Source organism: Spinacia oleracea, chromosome 6 (genome assembly GCF_020520425.1).
Source record: "Spinacia oleracea cultivar Varoflay chromosome 6, BTI_SOV_V1, whole genome shotgun sequence".
In the NCBI taxonomy this organism is placed as follows: Eukaryota; Viridiplantae; Streptophyta; class Magnoliopsida; order Caryophyllales; family Amaranthaceae; genus Spinacia; species Spinacia oleracea.
In genome coordinates this window covers 66,539,504-66,551,297 of record NC_079492.1, presented here as the reverse complement: position 1 = coordinate 66,551,297, position 11,794 = coordinate 66,539,504, and the positions used below count along the sequence as shown (strand labels likewise).

The window sequence follows — 11,794 nt, the reverse complement described above, 5'->3', positions numbered from 1 at the left end:
TACCTGCCCCTTGATCACAGGCCATGTTGCTTTTACTAGCTTATCAAAGAACGATATAAAATCATTGGAACTTTCTTCGAAAAACTCATGCAGATGCAAGTGGTAAAAAAACAAATTTTAATATTTTTTTAGGTGGTAAAATACAAGTTTTAAATTTTTAGGTGGTAAAAAACTATTTTTCGATTTTTATAGGTGGTAAAAAATAATTTGTCCTTATTAATTTTACGCAAATAAAATTTCATCCAAAATCAAACACTCTAATAATTAAAAAAAAAAATCTAAAATGAAATTCAATCAAAAATAAAAAATAATCTAATCTAATATTAACAGTTGGTATATAAAGAAGTTTTATTTTAACTTAACAATTTATTAGAATTCGCGCATCGCACAGGCTAAAATCTAGTATATATATAAAAAAAAAGGGGGGTTTTGAAGAGATTCCAGAGTGCCACATAGGAAAGCCATGTCATGTAATTTAAAATAAATATTAAATAAAAAAGTTGGATAATTAATAATCGGTTTACAAATCTGATTAGTCCAACAAACAAAAAGATAAACATTTGCAAAATAAACAAAAAAATTAAAAAAAAAAAAAGATAGAAATTTGCAAATAAATAACTGATAACAAAATTTTCAATAATCGTTTTGTTTTTTACTTTTTTTTTAACTTCTTTTTTACCAATGAAGATTAATTATTGATTGCCACATATCAATCCTACCTCCCCCAACTCTATGTTTTGTTCGGTTTTGTTTGGTTTCTCCTTTTATTTTTATTTATTTCTTTATATTTCATGTTTTGTTGAATGTATTTGTTTTTTTCAAAGTAAGTTTATTTAATATTACGTTCATATTTGTCCATAGTTAATGATCATTGTTTATTGTGTAGGGTATTGTGTTCTTTGATTGAGAGTCGTGGCTAGAGACTTAAAGCGGGAGGTGATATTTGCTACGCATCTAGAAGAATGTGTTGCTGCAACCAATTATGCTCTTTTTTTAACAAGTTTAAGTTTTAGTACTAAGAATTTTTCTCATTCCTTATTAATTAATTATTTACATGATAATTCTCCATACAAGCAGGGTGTATATTCGTATGAAATTATCACACTCTAGGTTTACATTCGTATGAAATTATCTCTTTCAAAGTATTCAATTGATGTATCACAAGGTGCTATATTGTACTAAAATCCTATGTTTTCTACCTATTCTTTGTTTATTAAATTCGTCTTAATGTTGTCACGTGTTAATTCATTTCAATTCATAACTTTTACATATACGCACATAGAATATTGGACCAAAAATGGAGTCATGTAGTCACTCCTAGCCATATCGCGCGTGTGCGCGCGCCCAGGCCACTAGTATATTACAAAAGGTGGTCAAAGGCAAATCACGAATAGTGTAAACGTCAAAATGGTGAGATATTTTAGGACTGTCAAAAACTGACCCGATCGAACCGATTTCTGACAAAAATCAAAGTGACCCGAAAAAAACTTCACACATTCAATCCGCAAAATCATAATAGCCTCGTACATCTACATCATTCGATTATACCCGAATCGATTTTTCCCGACCCTTAACCGACAAATGACCCAATTTGACACCCCTTTATATTTGTAGAATAGTTAATAAATTTGACTAGTCATAATGTAGCCCGAAATAACAGATTGTGGGCATACAAAATTACTCACTTGTCAGCCCAGCCCGATATATTGGGGATGTGGATTTTGGTTGCGGCCAGGCCCGCCATTTGACAGGCTAGGGTGTAGAGGTAGTATTATGATTTATGGTAACTTTCAGTTTCGATCAATAGCCCAAATAGACATATTATGGGCCTTGCATTTAAGACTTTTAATTTGGGCCCTTTTGTAAGGTTTTTTCCCAAATACTCCCTCCGTCCCGGAACGCAAATTTTTGGCTATACCCGGGTACAGCCAAAGCTGGCTGTACCCCCATCCAAAACGATGTCGTTTTGTGTTGTTTAAAATGAACATAATATACTGGTACAAAAATGGACATTTACTATTTCGGAAATGAACATTTATTTATTTATTTGGAATGAACGTTTACTATTTTGGAAATGAACATTTATTTATTTATTTGGAAATAAACTATAAAAATGAACATTTACTATTTCGGAAATGAACATTTATTTTTTGGAATGAACATTTAATATTTTGGAAATGAACATTTATTTATTTATTTGGAAATAAACAATATAGGCGCTTGTAAAAACATAAAAGACCAATGAAGTGAACAATTTCATTATGAACATTAGCAATATATTTATTGTGAACAAACAAATAAACAAGAAAGAACAAATAATTCAACAAAAAAGAACAAACAATATAAAAAAGAACATAAAATTCAAGAAAAAAGAATAAACAATACAACAATTATGAACAATTTTATGATGAATTTTAAAGCCAACATGAAAGAACAAACAATACAACAAGAAAGAACAAACAATAAAGCAGATAATTATTATGAATAAACAAATAAACAAGAAAGAACAAATAATTCAACAAAAAAGAACAAATATAAAAAAGAACATAAAATTCCAGAAAAAAGAACAAACAATACAACAATTATGAACAATTTTATGATGAATTTTAAACCCAACATGAAAGAACAAACAATACAACAATAAGTTTGATGAATGAATTTAAAAAACAACAAGAAAGAACAAACAATACAAAAAGAAAGAATAAAAGATTAATGAAGAGCTTAATTATGAACATTAACCATATGATTATTATAAACAAACAAATAAACAAGAAAGAACAAACAATATAAAAAAAAACATAACATTCCAGAAGAAAGAACAAAAAATACAACAATTATGAAAATTTGATGATGAATTTAAAAAACAACATGAAAGAACAAACAGTACAACAAGAAAGAACAAACAGTACAATAAGAATGAACAAACAGTACAATAAAAAAGAACAAGCAGTCGACAAGAATTAACAAACAATATGAGCGCGTCATTTTTGGGGGTACAGCAGTTAGCAATTAGTCCTGGAATACTTGACCTGTTTTCCTTATCGGGCCGTCCAACGGCGGATCTTAGGTATGGCTGGGGTGGGCCTGGCCCCCCCGGCCGAAAAATTTTGTAGTGTATTTTAGTTACGGCCCCCCTAAAATTTGTGCATAATTGTATAATTAAATAGCATATTGCTTAATTTTTTTCTACCGGCCCCCCTCATAAAACCGTTCAAGGTCCGCCACTGGGGCCGTCCCTTAATACTTGACATGTTTCTAAAAATGGAAATATTCTAACAATATTATATTATTTCTCACTCCACCCCTATCAACCCACCTACCCCCTACTCTATACAAAAAATAATTAAAAATTCAACCCCTACTCTCTCCCAACCCCACCTTTTAACCCACCTCCCACTAACTACATTAAAATAATACCCCCACTATCAACTACTACCTATTAAATTAAATAAGTCAATTCAAGTCCCTTAAACTATGTGCCGGTCAAATCGGGTCGAGTATTCCGAGACGGAGGGAGTAAATATGTTTTCCAGAACTACTACTATGGGATATGATCTGACATCAAAAATGGAATTGATCCATTAAGCATTACTCCATACGTTTCATAATTTTTTTTCTACTACGAGGAGTTTGATCGCCTTTCACGAGTGGACTAATCTCTTATGAGAGTTTGCATGGGTACCTCGATGGGCAGCCTCCCTCCCAATTGAGATTTTTTTCCATTCCCAAGACTCGAACCCGATATCTTGGTTAAGGAGCAAGAGACCCTTAACCACTCATGTCAACCTCAATTGGTCCATATGTTTCATAATAACTTACATGTTTAATTTTTCTTTTCTTATTTTATACACAGTACTCGTTTAGGTATATTAATAGTTAAACTAGTGCATTAACATGCAAATGTTAATTGGGTCCGTCATTTTAAAAACGAAAGAATATGATTCTATTTGAAAAAATTTATATATACAGAAACAATTAGATAAAGATTTTTCAAAATTACACAAGAAAAGAGAAAAGCACTAGCCACTAGGCTGGAACTGTCCATCCTTTATCGTTTTTTATTTCTAATTTTTTTTTTTTGTTTTGTTTTTTGTATTATAATCAATATAATTACCATACGTGTAACTAATTTTTAACTCATGATCTCTCTAAATCAAACTTTATATCCTTTTAAAATCATAAACCAAAAAGTGACATAAATATCACTCGTCCTGGCGTCCTTTATGGTATTACCCTTTTCACTTACAGCATCCAGCAATGAGCAAAGAGAGTGGTGAAAGAAAAGGGAAAACCCAAGCCCAAAGGAACCTAACCCCAAAAAAGTGCCAAACTGAAACTATTTGAGCCCACGAGCAAAAAGGCTGGTAAAAGAAAAGGGAAAACCCAAGCCCAAAGGAACCTAACCCAAAAAAATGGCAAACTAAAACTATTTGAGCCCACCCTAATTTTTATTTTTTTTTTGGTAAAGGAAAGGTACACAGAAGTTAGGATAGTCTTCTATTTGAGCCTACCCTAATACCTTATGCTGCTATAGTGCTATGCAAATGACTCAATTTGTTATGTGGGATTGCATTGCTTCTACAAAATTCAGCATTATCTAATCAATATCTCCTCATTGATACGCATCAATTGATTTATGTTACATCTTGAGAGAGTGGAGAATCGAACATGAGACATATCGTACACATGTCGTCAAGTTTAACCACTAAACCAAGATCTCATTGGTGTATGTTGTTGTTGCATATTCATGATTTGCACTTTGATTATGCAAAGACATTACTTTAAACTTGTTATCTTGCTAAGGACAGGGAACTTTTCCATTGCATATGTTAGAAATGTCATTCAGGATGAAATCATAGACCATCAGTCCACCATTATATACATAGCTATCTTGATTAGTTAGTCTCTAGGCTCTTAGCAACGTATATACGTTTCATTTGTAAGGAATAAATAATGATCAGTTACTAAGTCAGGAAGATGTTACTACTAACAACTGTTTCTGGTTTTCTATCAAGAACACACCTCAGTTTACTATGTCTGAAAAACAGTTTCCAAAAGCTCCACACTCCATACTATACATCACTTTACAAACCCGTAAACAAATCACACTTGCCCTTTGTAGCCAACAACTTCGGATTCAAATTGTACAAGAACGGCCAAAGGCACGGACCTATAATTCACAGACACTCAGTTTTAACCTCTATGCCAAGACATCATTGGTACAAACATTAATATGTACAATTGCAGACAAAAATCTTCGAGCTCACTTTATCTCCGTATGTTTAATATTGAATTCACAACAATAATAAACCAATTGCAAAATTGTGTGTTCTTTTTCACAGTTGTTAACATACTACTACCAAAACCACTCCAACTATCTACCAAAAACAACAAAATTAATATGGTTGTGACTTGTGTGCAGTCCACCAAACCCACCCCCCCAAAAAAATTCCAATTCATTCTTCTTGAATTTCATGGCCTTGATTTCCCAGCTAGGAACAATCTCCATCATCATCATCATCATCTAAAGAGTGCACACATTCTTCAATTCATCCCCAGAGGCGAACCAGCTAGGAACAATCTTACTAAGATGAGGCCTAAGATCCTTAAATGCACTCTTAATAGTCCCCTCAGCAACACCAGTAGCAACAGCAATGTCTCTTAAAGAGGGCCGTTTCTTCTCTTCAATTAGCTGGCAAACAATGTATATCACAGCGGCCGCCAGCGATAATGGACTCCTCCTTACGTCGATCTCCTCCTCTGAGGTTTGGACCGCCTCGTATGCCGCCTTCACAGCACGGTGATCCATAGTTCCCAAGTTTGAACAAAACCTCCTAACAAAATCAGTAGCACTTATCACCCTGTTATTGTTATTAATGTCGTTAGTTTTATTATCATTATTATTATCATCCTCATCGTTTTTCAGGTGCTGCATTATGAACAATTTAGCCCTCCCTATGTCTTTCTTCGTCGTTCCGGGAGCGACGACGGAGCAGACTTCTTTCAGTGTTCGCGGTAGTTTTTCCTCCTGGCAAGCGACGAACAGACAGGCGGCGAGCACGGCGTCGCTCTTTCCCCGGCTAGACTTGTGATTCTTGTTGTCCAGCAGATTCTTATAAATCTCGTTTGCGCGATTCTTGATCGCAGGGACAAGCGAAAGGCGGTCCGCCATCGTAGCGATGGTGCCAAACGCCGATTGGAGGCGGTTCGACTTCTTGTCTACGGAAGCGGCGGTGGATTTACGGAAGGTACCGTTGGTATCGGAGATGACGGTGGTGAGAGCCATGTCGCCGAGGAGAGGATTTGTAGGGCCGCCGACACGGTTAGGGTCCGCATTGTTGCCGGAATCGGAGAAGGTCCGCCATTCGGAGGTTTCGTCGATGGAGTGAGACTCCAAGACGAGGCCGCATTCGGAGCAGACGGTATCGCCGGAGGTGTGATCGTAGACTACTTCGGTTTGTCTCTTGCAGTCGCCGCACAAGTAGTAGTCCGCCATTGTTGATCGATTGAAGCAAAAGAGAGAGAGAAAATTCGGAGAGACAGAAAGGGATTGTTTGTTGGAATTGGGGAAAAGGGTTCCAGGAAAATAGAATCAGATTGAAAGGTTGATGGCATATTTATAGACGATTTCAGGGGGGGTGATGACGTAAGATGGTAGGAGAGGTTGAGGCGGCGAAGAAGAACGCAGTTTAGTGTCGTTTATGGGCCGAGTCAATAAGCCCAATGTTTAAGGTTTGGGAAACCCTTTTTAGCAAGGAGAAATTATTGTTAATCTTTATGGAAGGTAAAATTATTGTACTTCGTGTGTATATATATATATATATATATATATATATATATATATATATATATATATATATATATATATATATATATATATATATATATATATATATATATATATATATATATTAAAATCAACATAAGTTGGTGGAGAACTCACCTTGTGTCTTGGAGGTTACACGATAGAGCGCCATCAGCTAGTGACTCAAGCGAAGACATAAGGGGAAGGGGGGTTCGGTTTGCATCATTTGCAAGGTCGATAGAGATGTGGTGCCGCTTTTCTTGTAAAGTTTTCTCGGATTATTTACACCATTTCTATAAATGGTAAACTTTTATTAATACCGTTTCCATGCACCCTACCCCTCCCCTTTACTGGTCTTAATGGTATAAGGGGAAAAAAACTATTATATTTCATCTTCTTATTTTGGCAAGCTTTTTATACGTCTTTTTATTTGTTACGGAGTACATGTTATCAATAAAAATGCACTAAAATATGATAATTGCAAGATTTATCTTTTAAATTAATATCAAGTTGTCTCGTATCATCATCTCTAGCACCTTTTATTACCCCATATCTCATGACATGGTAATAATCTCCTAAAATCTCCCTTAATTAGTATGCATGCAATTTTAATAACAAAAATTAATTTCCTTCTATATGCATATTTGTACATATATTTTTTTACTTACTTATGTTGATTACCGTAGTAAACTCTAATTGATTGAACCAGAAAATAATCATGAAATCATAAACAGTACGTAACATGTTGAGCGGTAACAGTTAGCCAAATGTACAAATTTTTTTTTTTTTTTTTTGACATAGGTTAAATTTGCATAAAAGAAAAAAGTTTACAAACTATATATATACATATATATATATATATATATATATATATACTGCACAATACACCACTAGGTCTTTATATATAGACCATGTTAGCAATAAAATTAGAACAATTTATCTGGATGTTACGAAATACGAATTGAAGAACTTGCCGCGCCGTGGCCGAACCACTGCTCTAAAAGACAATTATGCGCTACCCCGGTGCAGTAGAACGCTTGCGGTTGCCCTCCGTGGTTAACACGACACCAAGGGTTGTGTGCACTCAAAAATCTCGATTCGAGACCAGAATATTTGCCCAGAACATAAGAGAATTTTAGAGAAAGAATGATTTAACAGTTTTTTGTGTATTGTGTTTCTAAAGAACGGAAGTGTAGAATATATATGGAAACTATAACAGCCATAAACGGCTAGAAAATCATTCTTCTGACCTTTACAACAAAAATTGATCAAACCGCTTCTGACCAAAACTAATATACGGCCCACAAAACTCACCCACGCCCGCGAACCGCATTCCCAAGGCCCACGGCCCGAGCCCGACTCGGTCATCCCACACGCGCGCGTGTGTATTATGTGTCCTTCCATACCACTCTCATACTTTCTTAAACAAGTATTGCACTCAAGCCCCCAATTATAAACAAAGAAAAGGGTTGCCATTTTATCAATGTGGAATTTTTCACTTTCTCACTTTTTCTAATATTTTTCTTTTTCACTTTCAATAAGGATTTCCAACAATCCCCCACAAGTTCGAAGATGAGAAGAGAAAAGAAAGAAATTAAGAAATTGAATTTCTGGGAAAAATAAACAATTGAATAAGTGTCAATGTCTTGTGACTTGAATTAACACTTAGTGGCATTCAAACTAGGATCTCTTTCCTACCAAGTGACTTTCGTGTTGAACTTAATAGGTGGTCAGAAACCCATTACTCAAAGCACACAATTGAACATGTGTAATATTCTGAATCTCCGCCAATAAAAGTGACGCAGTATACTAGTCCATAACCTAGATGCTCTTAGGTGCTCTAGAGAATAGCCCATGCAATTCTCATAGGTAGCGGCCTCACTTCCACACCTAAGTAGGTGAATCCCATCAAGTGTGAGCTACATCACACCATCAAAAATATGGATATGGGTTCATTAAGAGCTGTGTGCTCAACCTTGTTCCAAATAGTAGCAAGCACATAATAAACATCTAAGGGATGGACAAAATAAAATTTGTGCTTCTGAATTATTACATAATGTTCCCCTTTAAACTCATAGTGAGTAGGAGTTCATTACCTTACAATTCATCTAATGGGCCTCAAGCCCATCCCCTCCAACGTTTCTAAAACTAATTTTTTACATACGCCTTTCGTTAACGGATCCACGATGTTCTTTTCAGACTTAACATAGTCTAGTGATATCATTCCACTTGACAATAATTCTTTGTGCCTCAGACGAATGTGTCTCTTCTTCCCATTGTATGCATGGTTGTTTGCCACGGCAATAACAGATTGCGAATCACAATGAAGTGCAACTGAAGGAGTTGGTTTCCCCCACAGTGGAATATCTGCAAGCACGTTCCTCAACCATTCTGCCTCGTGACCTGCCAATTCAATAGCAATAAACTCAGATTCCATAGTAGACATAGCAATACAAGATTACTTACAGGATTTGCAAGAAACAGCTCCACCCCTAGGGTGAAGACATAACCACTAGTAGAGTTGACTTCATCATTATCGAATACCCAGTAAGTATCACAAAATCCCTCCAACACTCCTGAAAACTTGGAGTAGTGCAAACTCCAATCCATAGTACCCCTTAGGTACTTAAGCAACCGCCTCAAAGCACCCCAATGATCATTGCTTGGGTAATGTGTGTACTTGCTCAACCTACTTACAAAATAAGCAATGTCAGGTCTAGTGTACTTCCTCCGTCCCGGAATACTCGACCCGGTTTGACCGGCACAGAGTTTAAGGGAATTGAATTGACTTATTTAATTTAATAGGTAGTAGTTGATAGTCGGGTATTATTTTAATGTAGTTAGTGGGAAATGTGTAAAGGGGTGGGGTTGGGGGAGAGTAGGGGTTGAATTTTTAATTATTTTTTGTATGGAGTAGGGGGTAGGTGGGTTAATAGGGGAGGAGTGAGAAATAATATAATATTGTTAGAATATTTCCATTTTTAGAAACATGTCAAGTATTAAGGGACGACCCGATAAGGAAAGCAGGTCAAGTATTCCGGGACGGAGGGAGTACTTCATAAGAAACATGACACTACCAATAATCTAAGCATACTCCGATTGACAAACAGGATCACCTTTATTTTTCTTTAAATGGAGGCTTATATCATAGGGGGTCTTGATTGGATCGACATTGAATGAATCAAACTTTTTATGAAGCTTTTCAACGTAGTGAGCTTGACTAAGACAGATATCATTTGGAGTTCTAATAATTTGTACTCCTAAAATCACATCTGCCTCACCCATGTCTTTCATTTCAAATTTTAAACTCAAAAATTCTTTTGTTTCATTCACTCGATCCAAATCAGTACCAAAAATTAGCATATCATCCACATAAAGACAAATAATCACACAACCAAATAAATCATGTTTAGAATAAACGCAAGATTCACCTTCATTTACATGATAGCCATTACCAGTCATTGTCTTGTCAAACTTGTCATGTCATTGCTTAGGAGCTTGCTTAAGCCCATACAATGACTTAACTAGTTTACAAACGTTCTTCTCTTGACCTGGGATAACAAAACCTTCAAGTTGAACCATATAAATCTCTTCATCCAAATCACCATTCAAAAATGCAGTTTTTACATCCATTTGATGCACAACAAGATCATGAATGCAAGCAAGAGCAATTAAGGTTCTAATGGTTGCAATTTTAGTTACAGGAGAATATGTATCAAAATAATCAATGCCATGTTTTTGGGTAAAACCCCTTACCACAACCCTGGCCTTATACTTGTCAATGGATCCACAAGATTTCAATTTTTTCCCTAAAGATCCATTTACGAGTAATGGGCTTACAACCTCTAGGCAGATCAACCAATTCCCAATTAAGTATTGTTACTTAGGATTGACTGAAGTTCGCTATCAATAGCCTCTTTCCAGAAAATTGCATCAACTGACCTCATTACCTCTTCGTAGGTTCTAGGGTCATCTTCTAAAATAAAGACATACACAAAATCATCATTAATCAAGAAAGGTTCAGTTAGAAAAGCAATAATGAAATCATCACCATAACTTGTTTCCTTTCTTTCCCTTTTTCTTCTCCTTGGCTCTAAATCAGAATCATTATTATTAGTGGAGGAAGGAGCAATGGGCAAAGCATTAAAAGTGATAGAAGATAGTACATCATTACTAATGCAAGAGATTTTTAAAGGAAAAGTATTTTAAAAAAACTCAGTATCTCTTGCTTCAATAATGTTACCACCTGCATAAGAGTTGTTATCACCCTTAACAATAAAACGATAAGCAACACTTTGATAAGCATAACCAATAAAGATAGAATCAATAGTTTTGAGACCAATCTTATCCCTTTTGAAGCTGGGTATGCCAACTTTTGCTAAGCACCCCCACACTTTCAAGTATTTTAGGCTTGGTGCTCGATCTTTCCATAGCTCATATGAGGTCTTGTCCAGCTTCTTGTGAGGCACCCTGTTCAAAACATGACAAGTAGAAAGAATACCCCCCCCCCCCCACATATTATCAGGAAGCCCAGAACTAATAAGCATTGAATTCATCATATTTTAAAAGTTTAAATTTTCCTTTCAGCAATCCCGTTTTGTTCGGGTGTGTAAGGAGCCTTTGTTTCGTGAACTATGCCATTCTGTTCACAAAATTTCTTAAGAGTGTTAGGGTCATACTCACCACCCCGATCATTTCTAAGTCTCTTGATGTTACTGTCTAGTTGATTTTCAACTTCAGCCTTGTATTTGAGAAACATTTCCTGAGCCTCATTCTTTGACATGAGAAGATAAACCATGGTAAATCGAGAGCAGTCATCAACAAAAGTAATGTGATATCTTTTACCGCCCCTGCTCTCATAATTTTCAAAATACCCCAAGTCACTATGAACAAGTTCTATTACTTCCATATGTCTGTCTATTGATTTAAATGGTTTCTTTGATCATTTTTCTTCAACACATACTTCACATTTTGAAAAGCCAGTTTTAG

General features: G+C 35.5%; 1 protein-coding gene across 1 annotated transcript; it reads right to left on the bottom strand.

Annotated features, from left to right (window-relative positions):
- Positions 1-5,263: 5,263 nt before the first annotated feature.
- LOC110802766 (transcription initiation factor IIB-2-like) lies at positions 5,264-6,633 on the bottom strand. The gene has a single exon (XM_022008211.2). The coding sequence runs from the start codon at positions 6,494-6,496 to the stop codon at positions 5,525-5,527; it is 972 nt and encodes a 323-aa protein (XP_021863903.1). The 5' UTR covers positions 6,497-6,633; the 3' UTR covers positions 5,264-5,524.
- Between the last annotated feature and the right edge of the window lie 5,161 nt (positions 6,634-11,794).